Consider the following 19,439-nt stretch of genomic DNA (forward strand, 5'->3'; position numbering starts at 1 on the left):
TGCTTTTCGGTGCCTCGGTTACCTTATCTGAAAAATGGGGATTTTTCAGTTCCGTGTGGGACAGAGACTGTGTCCAACCTGATAAGCTTGTATCCACCCCAGCACTTAATACGGTGCCTGGCACTTAGAAAACTCTTCAATAACACAATTATTATTAGTATTACTTGACGTTTTGAGGCCTGTGTGAAAACCGAGGAAGCTGAGGCTCTGATAGAGGAGTTCTATAGTCAGTGGCCGAATCAGAATTCATCTTGGGCACAGGAACAGAACCGTAGTTTCCCGATTCCCGGGCCTCACTGTATCTATCCCTTCTTATATTTCTCAGCTTTGCTTCGAGTCACCGCTCCCTAATGGAATAAGAGCCCGATGCTTCTTTCCATGGCGCGAGTGAAGCTGGTGCGGATGGGTGTTTCCAGCTAGCTGGGCTGAGGGGCTTTCTGCCCGATGGCACCGAGGGCATGTAATGTGAGTATCAGTGCTGCCAAGCGAGCAGTGAGTCAGCCAGCCCCCGAAACCCAAGACAAACATTCTCTGCCACTGCGGCATCGAAGGAGAGAACCTCACAGAGGCTCAGGAAATGCCAGGAAGACGCAGAGACTTTTCTCAACTCTCGAGAGTGCTGGCTAGGCGGTAAAATGCCTCAGAGTGAAAATCTCAAAGGTCTAAGGGGCAGATTTTTTCCCTAAGGGAAGTCAGGTCAACCCTCTCCCCGTCAGACTGTTTAAAAGGGATCAGATGAAGAATTGGAGACTCTCAAAAGACAAAAAGCAGGGAGCCCAACGTCATTCAGGCCTTGGATGACCCACTCTGGACTGGAATGAAGAAAACTCCCTCTCAATCGATCAATCATCAGTGATATCACTGATAATAATAATAATTGTGGTATATGTTACGCACTTCCTATGTACAAGATATTATTCTAAGCTCTGCGGTAGATCCAGGCAAATCGGGTTGGACATAGTCCCTCTTCCACCTGGGGCTTCCAACCTCCAGCCTCATGGAGAAGCAGCGTGGCTCAGTGGAAAGAGCACGGGCTTTGGAGTCAGGGCTCACGAGTTCGAATCCCAGCTCTGCCACTTGTCGGCTGTGTGACTGTGGGCAAGTCACTTCACTTCTCTGTGCCTCAGTTCCCTCATCTGTAAAATGGGGATTAAGACTGTGAGCCCCACGTGGGACAACCTGATTCCCCTATGTCTACCCCAGCGCTTAGAACAGTGCTCGGCACATAGTAAGCGCTTAACAAATACCAACATTATTATTTTCTAGATGAGGTGACTGAAGCACAGAGAAGTGAAATGACTTGCCCAGGTTTGCACAGCAGACAAGTGACTGTGAGCCCCACGTGGTACAACCTGATAACCTTGTGTCTACTCCAGCGCTTAGAACAGTGCTTGGCACCTAGTAAGAGCTTAACAAATACCATCATCGAGTGGCGGAGCCAGGTTTAGAACCATTCATTGAGCGCTTTCTGTGGGCAGAGCACTGTGCCAAGCACTTGGGAGAGTAAAATATAGCAATAGAACAGACACGTTTCACTGTGTTAGAGACTGGACTTGGGAAAAAAAATGGATTGAGGGGCATTTTCAGCTCACTGGCCTTTCCATGTACTCTTGAGAGTTTGGAGGCCTTCAGCCCCAAGCCAAAGGAAACAATAGGGTGACTCAAGGACACCGGAGGTGAATGGCAGAACTTTTTACCTCCAGGTCACGCGGTCATCTTCACCGCACAAGGAGACAGGCTGAGTCATTTCTTGATCGTGTTTCGCTGCTGCTGCGATGAGTGAACTCTTGCCCTTTTCCTAACAGTAATCTAGAGAATGCTTGTGAAATCTGTCTGCATAGAGGCTTCAAGTCAATTAATCAATCATATTAAGAAATCAGTCACTCAATCATATTTATAGAGCACTTACTGTGTACAACACAACACAGACCCATCTCCTGCCCACACGGAACTTACAGTCACGGTATTTATTGAGTGCTTACTGTTTTCAGAGCACTGTATTATATGCCTGAGAGAGTACGATATAGCAATGTAACAGGCACATTCTCTCCGCACAGTGAGCTTATAGTCTAGAGGGGGAAGCAGATATTAATATAAATAAATAAAATTACAGGTAGGCACATAGATGTCTTGGGGCTGGGTGTGGGGATGAATAAAGGGAGCAAGTCAGGGGGACCCAGAAGGGAGTGGAAGAAATTGAAAAGCGGGAAGGGAAGACATCCTGGAGGAGATGTGCCTTCAGTAAGTCTTTGAAAGGGGGGAGAGTCATTGTCTGTCAGATATGAAGAGGGAGGGTGATCCAGGCCAGAAACAGGATGCGATCGAGAGGTTGGAGGCGAGATCGAGATAAAGTGAGGTTAGCATTAGAAGGGCAAAGTCTGTGGGTTGGGTTGCAGTAAAAGAGTAGTGAGGTGAGGAAGGAGGGGCCAAGGAGACTGCTTTAAAACTGTTCCCCTCCATCTTTCCCCCCAAGAGTTCTCAGTGACAAACTGCTGATCACCTTGTAAAAGTGGGAAGGCAGGTGAGGTTCTCAGGTACTGGACTGAGATTCTAGAGTTGGGAGTCTCTAGACTGTAAGATCATCCCGGATAGGGAGTGTGTCTACCAACTCTGATGTACCGTAATCTTCCGAGGGCTTAGTATAGTGCTCTGCGTATAATAATGATGTTGGCATCTGTTAAGCGCTTACTATGTGCCGAGCACTGTTCTAAGCGCTGGGGTACAGGGTAATCAGGTTGTCCCACATGATTAGTCTTGAGAACTACTGTGAGCTAAGCAAAAGTAGATTCTCAAAATGGACGGGCGGTGGAGGTGCAAAGGGAACCAGTGTTTGAGGGCAGAAAAGTGAAAGTAACACTACAAATTGTTCTTAGCAAGTGCTCAGTAAATACCACCGGTTCGTAGATTAATTAGGCAGACGGAGAGAAGCTGCCCAAGTCATCAGATGGGGGAGGAGAAGGAGACAGTGTCGAAACTCTGTCAACGATTTTGGTTCTCGGCTGGGATTGACTGTTGTGACCACTCAACAAACTCTATTAGCCACATTTTTCTTTTGAGGGCTACTTATCGTCCAGCAAAGAGGCAGCTCTCCAGTTCTGACTTTCCCTGGTGAAGTTCTGTTCATCCTAGCCTCCGGGTGCATAATTCTCTCTCCCCACTCCTTCAACCCAGAAAGACCTTCCAAATAGAGGCCTAATAGTTTACCTAATCTTGAGAAAACTTGAGAAAACTCTTGAGAAGGACTTTCAGTATCATTTTTTGTTATATTATGGGTATAAATTACATTAAATTTATGGTCAAATAAATCCACTCTTCATATGCTATTTTTTCTGGCCTTATTACAGTCACTTCGTTTATTTTGAGGGCGAGTCCCCGATTAAGGTCAAAAATGCAAAAAAGTCACAATAAATTCAATACTGAATACTTTGACTGTGTCATACAGCTTGAAATCAAGAGCACCGGCACTTCGTACAGTGCTCTGTACCTTAGCACGTTCCCCATCCTTCAAAGCCTTATTAAAATCTCATCTCCTCAAAGGGGCCTTCCCTAACTAAGCTTTCACTTCCTCTTCACCCACTCCTTTCTGCATCACGCACTTTGATTTGCACCTTTTCCTCACCCCTCCACCCCCACAGCCATTATATCTCTGTAATTTATTTATTCATATTAAGTTCTGTCTTCCCTTCTAGACTGTAAAATTGCAGTGGGCAGGGAACATCTCTACCAGTTCTGTTATTTATACTCTCTCAAGTGCTTTCTACGGTGCTCTGTACACAGTAAGCACTCAATAAATACACTTGATTGATTACGTCTACCGGCACCTCACAGCTTCCCTATTTCCTGACACAAAGAACTCCATATCTTACAAGCACGAGCCAGGAAAATTCATTCATTCATTCAGTAGCATTTATTGAGCGCTTACAATGTGCAGAGCACTGTGCTAAGGGCTTGGAATGTACCACTGGGCAACAGATAGAGACAATCCCTGCCCATTGACCGGCCTGCAGTCTAATCGGGGGAATTCAGTGGATTTCAGAATTTCAAAGAAATTGAGAATTTCAATGAAAAATTGAAATGTGGTGACTCTAAAGTGGTCACCCGGTGATCAAATTAACATACAGAATAGTAGATATGGGTAATCAAAACCATACTAAAATCAAAGGAAGTTGCAATGCTTTCTGAATTTAGAAGGGACTTAATGGATACTGTGGATTTACTGTCCTGATGAACTATTTTATGATCACTAGATTGTAAGCTCCTTTGGAGTTCAACTATATTGTACTCTCCCAAGATCTTAGTTCGGTGCTCTGAAGAGAGTAAGTGTTCATTATATACTATTGATTTTCTTTTTTTAAGTGTATTTGATAAGCCCTTACTACGAGCCAGGCACTGTACTAAGTGTTGAGGTAGATTTTAGCTCATCAGGTTGGACACAGTCCATGTCCGCCATGGGGCTCACAGTAAATTAATCCCCATTTTACAGATGAGGTAACTGAGGAATAGAGTGTGAAGTGACTTGCCCAAGATCACAAAGCAGATAAATGGTAGAGCTGGGATTAGAACTCAAGTCCTTCTGACTCCCGGGCCCATGCTCTACCCATTAGATCACAGTGCTTCTCCACCGGGGGAAAGATAAGGATGTATTTTCTGCCTCCAGATTCCCTAGGACTTGGTCTGAAGTTGTCTTCCTCTTTCTATTATTAATTAGAATTAGAACTAATTAGAATTATAGTCTGTTCCTAGGCAGGACAGTGATAGCCCTGTTGGTTTCCCAGTTGTGTTGGCTCTTAACCACAGGAAAGAGCAGAGGCCAACACCCACTGTTAACAGGAATTCTCTCTGTGAGATTCAACCCAGCCTGGGTGTGAAGAAAGAAAACACTACCATTCATGTAAAGCCCTCTTAATATTGTTCTGACTCCCACTTCTGTGGGATCTGGATTAAATCAAGGTTCTCTCTGGAGACTTCAGCCTCCTTTGTGTGTGAGGAGAGCTACAGGCCCTAGCCTGGCAGTTTCACCTCCCGGACCTGCTCCCTGAGGTGACCAGTGACTTGTCCTCTCTCACCTCTCAAGGAGCTTAGAATACGCCTAGCTTTAACCCTCACCAGAGGCCAAACATGAGTATTCCCCTCCCTCCCAGAAAACACGGTTGTAGGCGGTGTTTCGCTGAAGAATTTGCATACTCAGAGGTAAGACCAAATGAGCTACAGGAATAGGAATAAATATTTGCAGAGTGGGGGTTTAACTGACAGAGGAAGTTCGCTTTCCCCATTCAGACTGGCTAAATTCAGGGACAAGACAAAGCGCTTCGCCGGGGGCAGGTAAGGTGACTAAGCTCCAGAGGATGCTCTGATGGTTATGCTGCCATTTGGGGATGGTGTAGGGGGAGCAAAAGGGAGGCCTAGCTGATGTTCCTGCCCTCAACGTTCCTGACTTACTGGGTTGAATGAGAGTCAGGGTGCAGGGCTAGTTCTGTTGAGGCAGTGGTTAAAGCAGAGTGGCTTAGGGGGAAAAAACTCAGGCCTAGGAGCCAGAGGAACTGGGTTTGAAATCCATACGGCTGTTTGGTGAGGATTGATCATGGCAAAAGGGAAGCGGAAACAAGGGAGTCTATGTGATGATGTCATGTGTGACCACTTGCGTGTGTGTTTATGGTAATAATAATAATAATAAGTGTGGTATTTGTTAAGCGCTTACTATGTGCCAGGCACCGTACTGAGCGCTGGGGTAGATAGAAGCAAGTTGGGTCGGACACCGTCCCTGTCCCACACGGGGCTCACGGTCTTAATCCCCGTTTTACAGTTGAGGTAACTGAGGTACAGAAAAGCGAAGTGAGTTGCCCAAGGTCAAACAGCAGGCAAGTGGTGGAGCTGGGATTAGAATGCAGGTCCTTCTGACTGCCAGGCCCGTGATCTATCCACTAGCCCACACTGCTTCTCATCCGGTGAGAGATAGATATCGCCGTCGGTGCTGAGATTCTGCTGAGAGAAGTTTCGTGGAACCCAGCTCCTTTTCTATTCTCCGTCCCCAGGTAGCCTCTCTCAATTGGAAGAGGTCTTGAGATTCTGTACCTTCTTCTATCGAAATCCCATTATGGAACCACCCATTTCCACAGGATTTAATGTTAGAGTTGGGGGAGGAGGGAGAAGAGAAGGAGAAGAATATCCTACCTGAAACAGAACCTGCACTGGATTGGTTTTGGTAATAGTAGTGTTAGTTTGCCATCCACACTCTTACAAAGTTCAGGTGGTTGTAAAGTTTTCCCTTCTTTTCTGTAGGGTACAGCAGATAAAAGATGAGGTTGATAGCAGATACAATATAAAATGAGAAGTGTTTCCTGAAAGGCAAAATGCCAAACATTTTCAGTTAAAAATTAAGATAAGGATTTAAGAATTCCAATCATTTACCAGATTATAGGCAAAGCTATTATAGGTGACAAATATTACTTGGGTTACAAAGCATATTCTGAAAAATGAGTTCCATTTTAATAAATTGGTCCCCTATAAATTCAGAAGCCTGCAATTCCTTGTAAACAAGGTGCTAAATACCTGAAAACTGACCCTACCTGCAAAAGGAAGCAAAAGGAAGAGGAGGGGCAGATTTTCACTTAGTAAATTAGAAACAAAACCATATTTGAATAAATGTGAGTCACCACATTCTTGCTGGTTCAGATTTGGGTATTTCAGTCAGTGGTATTTATTGAAATCTTACTGTGTCCTGAGTACTGTACTAAGAGTTTAGGAAAGTACAATACAGTAGAATGGGTAGACATGACCCCAGCTCACAAGGAGTTGTGTTGCCTTGTGGAAGAAGTACAGGCCTGGGAGTCAGAGGACCTGGGTTCTAATCCCCTTTCACCATTTGCCTGCTGTGTGACCTTGGGCAAGTCATTTAACTTTTCCACGACTTGTTTTCCTCATCTGTAAAACGGGGATTCAATAGCTGTTCTCCCTCCCTTTTCTACTTCTTGTTTTATGGTGTTTGTTAAGTGCTTATTATGTGTCAATCACTGAAACTATGATCCCGACCTAATTAACTGTATTTGCCACCTGATTAACTTGCATCTATCCCAGTGGTGCCTGATACAGTGCTCTGCACAAAATAAGGTCTTAACAAATACCATCCAAAAAAAAAAAAAAGGAGTTTACAGTTTAATGGGGATTAGTGCTCAACACATAGTAAGCGCTAAAGAAATACTATCATTATTACTATTCATTCGATTGTATTTATTGAGCATTTACTGTGTACTGAGCGCTGTTCTAAACACTTGGGAGAGTACAATACAACAATGAACAGATACAATCCCTGCTCAGAATGAGCTGTTATTTTCAGTTCATAATTCTAAACTATTCTAAATTGTTCGCTCATTCAATGGTCTTTATTAACAACAATGATGACATCTGTTAAGCGCTTGCCATGTACAAAGCACTGTTCTAAGCACTGGGGAGGAGACAAGGTGGACAGGTTGTCCCACGTGGGGCTCACAGTTAATCCCCATTTTACAGATGAGGCAACTGAGGCACAGAGAAGTTAAGTGACTTGCCCAGAGTCACACAGCTGACAAGCGGCTGAACCCGGATTTGAACCCTTGACTTCTGTCTCCCAAGCCCATGCTCTTTCCACTGAGCCACGCTGCTTCTCATGCTGCTTTATGGAGTGCAGAGCACTGAGGTAGGCAACTGGGAGAGTTTAATAAAAGTAGAAAACCTGGTCCCTAACTTCAGGAAGCTTATGGTCTCAAGGACTCCTAAGTGGAACTTCTCCCCCGATTAGACCGTAAGCCCGTCAAAGGGCTGGGCCTGTCTCTATCTGTTACCGATTTGTACATTCCAAGCACTTTGTACAGTGCTCTGCACATAGTAAGCGCTCAGTAAATACTATTGAATGAATGAACGAATGACTGCTCTCTAGAGAGAACTGAAAATTCATTCATTCATTTAACTGTATTTACTGAGAGCTTATGGTGTGCAGAGCACTGTACTAAACTCTTGGAAAATACAATTCAGTAACAAAGAGAGACAACCCCTTCCCACAACGGGCATACAGTCTAGAAAGGGGGAGACAGACATCAAAACAAGTAAACAGACATCAGTAGCATCAATGTAAATAAATAGAATTATGGATATACATGCACATTTAAACAAGTAAATAGGTATTAATATAAATAAATAGAATTATAGATATGCATATATATACACAAGTGCTGTGGGGAGAGGGGTAGAGCAAAGGAGGCGAGTCGGGGCGATGGGGAGGAGGAGCTGAGGAAAAAGGGAGCTTAGTCTGGGAAGGCCTCCGGGAGGAGGTGAGCCTTCAGTAGGGCTAAAAATATGGAAAGCTTCACGAATTTGCAAAAATCTGGATCTCTGTATTCTATGCCACGCTTCATTCCAGGTTCTCAGTGAGAAATTAGGATGTGGGCATGGCACTTCCCTGGTCCTTAGAGATCTCTGATAATAAAATGCAGTGCAGCATGAAATACCTGGGAGTCAGGAGACCTGGTTTCCAATTTCAGATCTCCCTGGGAACCATAACCTCTCCAGACCTGAGTTTCCATATCTATAAAATGAGCAAAAGATGACCATTCTCTTGGATTGTGAGTCTCTTGTGGGCCAGGGATTGTGTCCGATCTGATTATCTTGTATTTATCACAGTGCTTGGCACATAGTAAGTGCTTAATCAACACCAGAATTAACTAGCTACACCACCGTTACAAAGGATAGCCCTTGGGCTCTTCATTCTTTCTCGTCTAAAGACGTAATGTTCCCAAGTTCTTTGGCATCACTGTTCTCAGTTGGTCTTCATCTCATTCTTGAGGGGCAGAGAAGGCCAAGTGGCACTATTGCCCCCATTTAACAGATGAGAAAAGTTGAGACGCTGAGTGTTAAAGATACTTCCCTGAAGTTATCTGAGACCAGAGTAAGCACTTAACAAATACCATTAAAAAAGAACAAGGAGGAAAAAAAAAATGGTATTCGTTAAGCACTTACTCTATGCCAGACACTGCATTAAACACTGGGGTAGATACAAGGTGGTTAGGTTGGACAGAGTCCCTGTCCCTCATGGGGCTCTATCCCCATTTTTCAGATGAAGTAACTGAGGCGTAAAGAAGTGAAGTGCCTTGCCCAAGGTAGCACAGCGGACAAGTGATGGAGTGGGGATTAGAACCCAGGTCCTGACTTCCAGACCCTTGCTCTATCCACTAGCGCATAATGCTTCTGTATATTAGGTAGTGTACACTAACTAAGAGAGTGGAAATTCCGGACCAAGCTTGGAGATATGCGGAAAGGAAACCTGCTGTGTGCCCGCATGTGTGAGCGTGCGTGTTTGTGTGTGTTTGTTTAAGAGGACACTCTGGCTCTCTTAAAGTGCCAGAAATGGAGCTGGGCTGAGGCAGGGCCCTGCCCAGCCCGCCAAGCCTCTATCAGGAATTCAAAACTGAGGGGTAATTTACCAAACAGGATTGAGTCACACTTTGAGATCCTCGAGGTCACATGCCTCTTCCCTGGTCTGGGTTAAGGAAATGCTGTCGATCAATCAGTGATATTTATTGAGTGCTAAATTTTTTTTTACTATTTTTTTAAAGTATTTTAGCCCTTACTATGTGTCAAACACTGTTCTGAGCACTGGGGTAGATACAAGTTAATAAGGTTGGTCACCGTCCTCGTCCCTCAGGGGCTCACAGTTGGAATAGGAGGGAGAACAGGAGAACTGAGGCACAGAGAAGTGAAGTGACTTTCCCAAGGTGATACAGCAAGCAATTAATTGGCAGGGTTGGGATTAGAACCCAGGTCCTCTGACTCCCAGGCCCGTGCTCTTTCCTCTGCGTCTGCTTCTAATGCGTGTAGAGCACTTTACTAAGCGTTTGGGAGAGTTGGTAGACACGTTTCCTACTCACTGTGTCCAACCTTGTCCCTACCTGAGCACTTAGTACAGTGTCTGGGACAAAGTAAGTGCTTAAAAAATACCATAAAAAGAGGGGAGATCACAGTCTAGAGGGGGAGGCGGACATAAAATAAATTACAGACATGTGCATAAGCGCTATGGGGGCTCAGGGTGGGGTGACTATCAAGTACTTAAAGAGTAAGATCCAAATACGTAGATGACCGAGAAGGGAGAGGGAGTAAGGGAATTTAGAGCAAGTGGCAAATCAGGATTAGATCGCAGGTCTCCCAAATCCCCAGCCTGTGCTTTTACCACTAGGCCATGGGGCTTCTCCCAAGTTTGAGACCCAAAGTCCTTACTTTGTAGCTAAGCCCTCCATCTTCAACCATATTCATTCATTTGTTCATTCAATCATATTTATTGAGTGCTTACTGTGTGCAGAGCACTGTACTAAGCGCTGGGGAGGAGAGTACAACAATAAAAAGATATGTTCCCTGCTCACTATGAGCTTACAGTCAAGAGGAGATGGGTAGCCTATCTGATTCTCTTCAGTCAACACCCTGCCTATCCTGGAAGAAGAGGAGAAGGAGAAGGAGGTGGGAGAAAAAAGGAAGGAGGAGGAGGGAAAATGGATGATGAGGAAGAGGGGGAAGAGGAGGACGTAGGAACCCAGCTTCTGGGAATGTGTCTGTTGTTATTTTGTATTCTCTCAAGCGCTTAGAACAGTGCTCCGCATGCAGTAAGTGCTCAGTAAATACGACTGAATCGAACAGACATCGAACCCCCATTTCATACACGAGGAAATTGAGGCACAGAGGAGTTAAGTGACTTATCCAAGGTCACACAGTAGGCAAAGGGCAGAGTGGAATTGGAACCGAGATGCCCCTGACTCCCAGGCCCATGTTCTTTCCACTAGGTTACTGAGAAGCGTTAAAGTGTCAGGAGCAAACGGACCTCTTGCCACCCATTTCAAGAGCCAGAAGACAGTCCGACAGACCACCCCGCGGGGACTCTCCTTTGGTCCGGCCTTCTCCTGGTGGCCCCGTGATGTCTCTGTGGTCGTTCCTGGGAGGGAGGAGGAAGTCAGTGCGGTCAGCAGCCCCATCCGGAAAGGGCTACTTCGGGAGACCCAGCCAGGTCCCCCAGCAGGACTATCAAGCGCTGCTGGAAACGTGCCTGAAGAACAACTTCCTCTTTGAAGACCAGAACTTCCCGGCTGACCTGAGCTCCATCGGCGGGGGGTCTCTGTTGAAGAAGCTGCCTCCCCGCTTGCAGTGGAAGAGACCTCATGTGAGTGCCCCTCCGTCTCTTCTATCTCACCACCGACCTCTCGCCCACAACCCGTCTCTGGCCTTTAACGCCCTCCCTCCTCAAATCCGACAGACAGTAACTCTCCCCACCTTCACGGCTTTGTTGAAGGCACGTCTCCTTCAAGAGACCTTCCCTGACTAAGCCCTCATTTCCTCTTCCCCCTCTCCCTTCTGCATTGCCCTGACTCGTTCCCTTTATTCATCTCCCCCCCCCAGCCCCGAAGCACTTAGGTACGTATCTGTAATTTATTTCTTTACATTTATATCTGTCTCCCCCTCTAGACTGTCAGGAATATGTCTATTTAGTGTTATATTGTACTCATCCAAGTACAGTGCTCTGCGTACAGTAAGCACTCAATAAATATGACTGACTGAATGAATGAATGCGTGGGAGGGGATGACTCTTCTTCTGTGATATTTACCCCAATGAACTCAGATGTCCCCCTCCTCCCCACTATTTCCCTTTCCCCGCACCTGCCCTTTTTATCCAAGTAACTCGGGGAGCTTCCTTAGTAAGATCTCATTAAGCTTCACCACATCCCTGGGAGATAGCGTGGCCTGGTGGAAAGAGATCCAGCCTGGAAGTCAAGGAAACTGGGTTCTAAACCTACTCCGCCACATGTCTTGAACAATTGTGGCCTTGGGCAAATTATTTAACTTCCCTGCACCTCAGATTCCATCATCCTTAAAATAGATGTGCCCTACTTCTTCTCTGTCCCTCTTCTTCTTTGAGCCCCCACATTTTATGGTTCTTGTTAAGTTCCTACTCTGTGCTAGGTGCTGTATTAAGTGCTGGGGAACCTAGGTATTTACTTTATCCAGTTTTCTCTCCCCTCACTTGGCTCACACTTAGTCTTCGCGGTACATCCGTCAAACCTAGATCTCGGTCTGACCCTGCACCATGTGACCCTATCCCATATCGCTTTTCCAGAGCCATTGCTGAGAAGATGCCGCTTGGTGGAGGAGAAAGAGGAACCATTTAGAACATATTTCTTGAGAAAGGAAGGAGGGAGATGGAATTGTGACAGTCCTGTAGCTAGGAGAGGAGAAGGGTTTCTGGGGGAATGTCAGCCCTCATTCCCCTGAAGTCCCCATCAACCTCCCCAAAATCTTCCCAGACCCCACCCCCAGCATCCAGCTCCTCTCTGTGGCAACTGGCTCACTGTGGGCGGGGAATGTGCCTGTTTATTGTTTTATTTTACTCTCCCAAGAGCTTAGTACAGTGCTCTGCACACAGTAAGCGCTCAATAAATACGACTGAATGAATGAATGAACTGTTTTCCTGCCTGCCCCTCGTAGGAGCTGCACAGTAATCCCGTGTTTTACTCGGCCAAAGCGAAAAGGCTGGGTCTCTGCCAAGGAGTGATAGGTAAGCCACTCGTCTCTGGGAGTGAGTGGGGATGGATGGATTCACGGGAATCAACTGGGTTGGTTGGAAACCCAGGGTGGGGGCTTCACATTATCGCAACCCAAAATAGTCTGATTCAACCAGCCCCTTTACAGGTCCCTTTCTGCCTTTGTCTTTTTTTGTTTAGTTTTGTTTCTATCTGCCAGTCACTATACTCAGCACTGGGATAGATACAAGCTAACCAGGATGGACACAGTCCCGATCCCCCTTGGGGCTCACAGTCTTAATCCCTATTATACAGATGAGGTAACTGAGGCCCAGAGAAGTAAAGTGACTTGCTCAAGGTCACAGAGCAGGCAAGTGGAAGAGCTGGGGTTAGAACCCAGGTCTTTCTGACTCCCAGGCCAGTGCTCCATCTTCTCTAGGCCTCACATTTCCAGTTCCCTAGCTTCCCTTTTTCTTTTTCCTATGGTATTTGTTGATCACTGGGAGCCAGAAGGATCTGGGTTCTAATTCCAGCTCTGTCACTTGTCTGCCGAGTGACTTCGGGCAAGGCTATTCACTTCTCTGTTCCTCAGTTCCCTCATCTGTAAAATGGAGATTAACTCTGTGAGCCCCATGTGGGACATGGGCTAAGTTCAACCTGATTATCTTGTTTCTATCCCAGTGCTCAGTACAGTTCCTGGTTCTTAGTAAGCGTGTAACAAATACCATTAAAACAACCCCAAAACACTGTTTTAAGAGCTAGAGTAGATACAGTTTAGGTAAATAGGATACAGTCCCTGTCCTGCATGGGGCTCACAGTCTAAGTACGAGGGAGAACCGAGGTCAGAAAAGTGGAGTGACAAGCCCAAGGTGACACAGCGAGCTATCGGTAGAGCTGGATTAAAACCCATACTCTTACCGCTAGGCCACACTGCCTCTCTTCCCTTCCCTCTTGGGCTGTCCTCACTAGGAATGAATTTGGGTTTGCTCTCAGGGGACTGCTGGTTCCTAGCAGCACTGGAAGCTCTGACCTTCCACCAAGATATCCTGAGCCGGGTCATGCCACTGAACCAGAGCTTCACCAAGAAGTACGCTGGCATCTTCCTCTTCTGGGTGAGTCTCCGTCTCAAGCCTACCAGCTAGAAAGGTGGGGAAGGGTGGGAGTTGGGGGCAGCGGGGGAGAGGGGATGGGGCAGGAGGAGAGTCTGCAACCGGGAGGAATCTTCTAACTGCACCAGGTCTGGCACCAGAGAGCAGTCCGTCTCCTCTCACCCCTCTGTTTACTCATGACGCCTTGGCCGCTGTTTTCGTTTGCCATTTCAGTTCTGGCATTTTGGAGAGTGGGTTCCTATCGTGGTAGATGACCGCCTGCCGGTGAACGAGGCTGGCCAGCTGGTCTTTGTCTCCTCCGTCTACAAAAACTTGTTCTGGGGAGCCCTGTTGGAGAAGGCCTATGCCAAGTAAGAGGGAAGTGGTACATCTCCCCCTCTCTATTGCTCTATTTGCCTTTCTCTTTATTCACCTTATTCTCTCCGTCTCCCTTCAGCTCTCCAATGCTCTAACTCTCCCTCTATCTCTCTCTCTCCCTCTATCTCAGCCTCTCCTCAGTCTTTCCATCTCTCTCCCATTCTTGTTTCACCAGCCAGAGGAGGAGGCTGTTATTGTTATTAACGGTATTTGTTACTTACTATGTGCCAGGTACTGTTCTAAGTGCCGGGGTAGATAAAAGATAATCAGATTGAAAACAGTTTCTGTCCACACAGGGCTCCCAGTCTGACAAAACAGAGGACTGAGTTTCTAGACACTTGGGTGATCTTGGATAAGTTCCTTTCCCTTTGTGGCCCTCAGGAGTTATAAAAATGCATTCCTCACAGATTTCTAAAGGGACTTAAGGGACTCTTTCAAGGGAACGTATCGGGGCTGGAGGTAGAAAGCAAGCTAGTTCACAACCACAAAGAACCACCCTAACCCTCCAAAGCCCATGATGGAGGCATCCAAAGAGCTGAGAAATTCTGACTCCTGGATCTTCTGGCATCACAGATAGGTTCGTCTGTGGGCCTGTAGCTCCGTGTTTGGATTTCTTCAATTGTCACGGATGTGGAAGAGAAGGGCGGGGAGCTCTCTCTGGATAATCTGGCGACACCAGTTCATTCGTCTTGGGAAAGAACACGGGCAAGTAGAAAGAGGTCAGAGCTGGAGTTCAGAGGACCTAGGTTCTAAGTTCAGGGAAGCAGCGTGGCTAGAGAAGCAGCGTGGCTCAGTGGGAAGGGCACGGGCTTTGGAGTCAGAGGTCATGGGTTCGAATCCCAGCTCTGCCACTTGCCAGCTGTGTGACTGTGGGCAAGGCACTTAACTTCTCTGTGCCTCAGTTACCTCATCTGGAAAATGGGGATTAAGACTGTGAGCCCCACGTGGGACAACCTGATTCCCTTGTGTCCACCCCAGCGCTTAGAACAGTGCTCTGCACATAGTAAGCTCTTAACAAATACCAACATTATTATTAATTCCAGCTCATCCACTTGCTTGCTGTATGACCTTGAGCAAGTCGCTCAACTTCTCTGTGCCTCGGTTCCCTCAACTGTAAAATGGGGATTCAGTACATCTTCTCCCCACAGTGAGTCCCATGTAGGACAGGGACTGTGTCCAACCTGATAATCTTGTATCTACCCTAGCACTTAGAGCAGTACTTGGCGCATAGTAAGGCCCGAACAGACACCATAAAAAGGAGCTGAACTGGATGATTATAATCTGCTGACGATGGGCCTTTCCTCGGCAGGCTCTGCGGTTCCTATGAAGATCTTCAGTTTGGGCAGGTGGCAGAAGCGCTGGTGGATTTCACCGGTGGAGTGACAGTGACGCTCAAGCTGGCTGAGGCTCCGGAGAACCTCTGGGACATCCTGACCCAAGCCTTCTATGGCAGATCCCTCCTGGGCTGCCAGACCCACGCGGGGGTGAGACCGGCCTCGGGCCTAAAGGGTGCCTGAAGGGTTGGGGGAATTTCTGGGTCCTAATCGATGATGCACTACCCGGGATCCCTCAGCTCTTGCCTCAAGATCTCTGATTCCACCTCGGATCAGCGCAGTCTAGTGGATGCCACACAGGCCTGGGAGGTAGAGGACTTGGCTTCTAATCCCGGTTTCTCCATCTGTCTGCTGTGTGACCTTGGGTGAGTCACTTCACTTCCGTGTCCCTCAGTTCCCTTAGCTTTAAAGTGGGAATTCGATGCCTGTACTTCCTCCTACTTAGATTGTGAGCCCCAGGTGGGACCTGATTATTTTGTATCTATACCAGCGCTTAGTACAGTGGTTGGCAAATAGCAAGCTTAACAGATAATAATAATACTAATAGCATTTGTCAAGCACTTATTATGTGCTTATATGTTAAACAATGTAATAAGTCCTGTGCTGGATACAAGCAATTCGGGTTGGACACCGTCCCTGTCCCATGTGGAGCACTCCGTCTCAATCCCCATTTTACAGATGAGGTAAGTGAGGCACAGATAAGTGAAATGACTTGCCCAAGGTCACCCAGCAGATAAGTGACAGAGCTGGGACTAGAACCCATGATCTTCTCATCGTAATTATTATTAGTGATGAAAATGCTGTTATTATTACTATCATAGCCCCCTCCTAGTAAACTCCAACTTCGCCCCAGCTCCCCTTTCATGATTCTCTGCTCTGAAGCAAAAATATCCAGGGCCAGACCTCGAGGCTAGAACATGGGAAGACTGATTGGTTTTTGTCTCTACAGAAAGAGAGGGTGCTGAAAAACGGGCTAGTGGACGGCCACGCCTATACCCTCACTGGCATCAGAAAGGTACCGGCTCCTTCCCTCTTCTGCCCTCCTCGCCATCCCTCCTCCTCGGATTCAGCCGGAGTTCACCATCCCTGTCTCCCAGTTTGCTGTAGGAATAGAAACAGGAGGAGCGTGTTCTAGTGGAAAGAGCACGGGCCTGGGAACGAGGGGATCTGGGTTCGAAGGTTACATCTCCTCCAAGAGGTCTTCCCCGATTAAGCCCCCTTTTCCCTGGCTCCCTCTCTCTTCTGTCATCTCACTTGGAGCTGTAATTTTTGAGCATTTGAGATTTGCCCCACCCTCAACTCCATAGCGGTTTTATCCATATCCATAAATTGCATATTGTAAATTATTTATTCATATTAAGGCTTGCCTCCCCCTCTAGACCGAAAGCTCATTTTGGGTAGGAAACGTGTCTATCAGTTCTGCTGTATTTTACTCTCCCAAGTGTTCAGCATAGAGCTCTGCACACAATGAGCGCTCAATAAATACCACTGATGATGCTGCTTCTGACGATGAGAATCCTGGCTCCACCAACTTGTCTGCTGTGTGACCTTGGGCAAATCACTGGACTTCTCTGCCTTGGTTTCAGGATTCAAAACCCCTTCTCCCTCCTACGTAGATTGTGAGCCCCACCTGGGAGAGGGCTAGGGTCTAACCCGATTATCTTGTATCAAGCCCAGGGCTTAGTTCAGTGCTTGGCACATAATCCTGGCTCTGCCACTTCCCTGCCGTGTGAACTGGGGCAAGTCACCTCACTTCTCCAGACCTCAGATACCTTATCTGTAAAATGGGAATTAAAAATGCGAGCCCCATTTGGGACATGGACTCTATCCAACGTGATGATCATGTGTCTATCCCACCACTTAGTACAGTGTCTGGCACATAGTAAGCACTTAACAAATAGCAAAATTATTATTACTGATACAACAGTGTGGCCATACAATGACAAGGGCTTGGGATCAGGATTTTATCAGCTTTAATGGAGAGAATGGGTGGAAGATCCAGCAAATTTGGCGATAGATGTAATGTAATGAAAGGTTGAGAGGAATGGATGGTGTTACTTAAGTGGTAGATTTCTGAAACAAAGAGCATGTACTAAATGCTGGAAAAAAAGACTATTCAGGCAAAAATTAGACAGGGTCCTTGGCCTTCGGGGGGTTGACAATCTCAGAATAAGGCAAAAGAGGGATCTGGCAGCTGACACAAAGATGGAAAACAAGGATAGAGAAGAAGCGGGGCCTAGTTGTTAGAGATTCTGTCTTCTAATTCTGGCTCCTCCCACTTGTCTGCTGTGCAACATTGTACAAGTCACTTCACTTCTCTGGGCCTCAGTTACCTTAACTGTAAAATGGGGATTCAGACTGTGAGCCCCCAAGCGGAACGTGGTCTGTGCCCAACCTGATTACTTTGTATCCACCCCAGAGCTTAGAACAGTGCCTGGTACCTAAGAAATACCATAAAAAAGGTATAAAGTAAGATCGGGAAAACAGACTTTTAGGCTTCTCACAGTTCAAAGTCCAACAGTCACAGCTGCAGTTAAGGACACTGATGTGGCTTTCCAATGTTCTACATTTTGTGGAGATTTTTTTCCTGTTTTTGCTTCTGTCTTCCCTGGGCAGATGAAGTATGCCAGGTGAGGATGGAGGTCCCGAGATTTAAAGACATCTTTCTTTTTCCCTCTTCCTCTTACCTCTGCTCAACATATATATTTTTCTCTCATCTGATGTGCAGAGGAGAAAAATTTCCAATCCCGCTCCACTGACTCGGCCAATTCCTCTCCTTGTTTTGTGCAGGTGACTTGTTCGTATGGACCGGAGTATCTGGTGAGGCTGAGGAACCCCTGGGGAAAGGTGGAGTGGAAGGGAGACTGGAGTGACAGGTTTGCTCAGGGAATATGGTGGAGGAAGTAGGGGCCAGAGTGGGGAAAGACCTGGGTTCTAATCATGGCTCTGCCACTTGTCTGCTCTGTGACCTCAGGCAAATTAGTTACCTTCTCTGTGCCTCAATTTCCTCATCTGTAAAATGGGGATTCAGACTGTGGACCTCATGTGGGACACAAACTGTGTCCAACCTGATTAGCTTGTACCTACCCCAGTGTTTAGTACAGTGTCTGGCACATAGTAAGCGCTTACCAGGTACCTCAAAAACGTGGTTGGAATGTAGCAGAGTGAAATACCATTTTAAGAGAGTGTATTGCCATCTGTAGGTAATTAGGTAAATTCCAATATAACCAGGGAGAGTCCTGCTACAACTCAGACTTCATCAGTCCCGGCGGGAAATGATTCTTTAAATCCATTTTTGCCGATTCCACCTAAGCCAACTAAATTCCACATGCAGTCAAGGGCTGTCTACAGCTCTATACCCTGAGCTAGGGTCACAGTTTTGATCGGACCTGTAGGAAACACACAAGACTAAATGAAAATGTACAGGCCATGTTTCCATTCTCCTCAAGAGCCTCCAGTGGCCGCCCGGCCACCTCGGCATCAAGCAGAAACTCATCATCTTGCCCCCTCCTACCTCACCTCGCTACTCTCCTACTTCAACCCAAGCCACACGCTCCGCTCCTCGATCTCGGTGTACCTCGATCTCATCTATCTCGCCGACGACCTCTCGCCAGCGTCCTTCCTCTGGCCTGGAATGCCTTCGTTCTTTATATCCGACAGACAGTTACTCCCCCCAACTCACTGAAGGCGCATCTCCTCCAAGACGCCTTCCCTAACTAAGTCCCCTTTTCTTCTCCCACTCCCTTCTGCTTCACCCTGATTTTCTCCCTTCCTTCTCCCCCCATCCCAGCCCCGCAGCATTTATGTACATATCTATAATTGATTTATTTATGTTAGCATTTGTCTCCTTTTCTAATCTCTAAGCACACTATGGGGAGGGAATGTGTCTGTTATATCATTGTACTGTACACTCCCAAGTGCTTAGTACAGTGCTCTGCACACAGTTAGCACTCAATAAATATGACTGACTGATTGACCGCAAAGCAGGGTGATGAATATTCCCCCTGTATCGGAAGGAGGACTTTTCTGAGGAGGAGAGGCCCTGAGAACTCCTCAGTTTCTTCCCTTCACTCTTAAAACTCAGTAAATCTCATAGTTAACCCCTTTTCTTA

The 19,439-nt window shown here is 46.7% G+C and overlaps 1 protein-coding gene across 1 annotated transcript in view; it reads left to right on the forward strand.

Moving 5' to 3' along the window:
- Positions 1–336: 336 nt before the first annotated feature.
- CAPN14 (calpain 14) overlaps positions 337–19,439 on the forward strand; it is a 39,724-nt gene continuing 20,621 nt past the window's right edge. Inside the window, exons 1-8 of the mRNA XM_029072141.2 lie at positions 337–465; positions 10,800–11,173; positions 12,493–12,562; positions 13,521–13,639; positions 13,850–13,986; positions 15,303–15,477; positions 16,277–16,342; positions 18,118–18,203. Of these exons, the coding sequence (XP_028927974.1) occupies positions 10,931–11,173; positions 12,493–12,562; positions 13,521–13,639; positions 13,850–13,986; positions 15,303–15,477; positions 16,277–16,342; positions 18,118–18,203 (896 nt within the window). The 5' untranslated portion in view covers positions 337–465; positions 10,800–10,930. The remainder of the gene's footprint in view (positions 466–10,799; positions 11,174–12,492; positions 12,563–13,520; positions 13,640–13,849; positions 13,987–15,302; positions 15,478–16,276; positions 16,343–18,117; positions 18,204–19,439) is intronic.

Source organism: Ornithorhynchus anatinus, chromosome 9 (assembly GCF_004115215.2).
Source record: "Ornithorhynchus anatinus isolate Pmale09 chromosome 9, mOrnAna1.pri.v4, whole genome shotgun sequence".
In the NCBI taxonomy this organism is placed as follows: Eukaryota; Metazoa; Chordata; class Mammalia; order Monotremata; family Ornithorhynchidae; genus Ornithorhynchus; species Ornithorhynchus anatinus.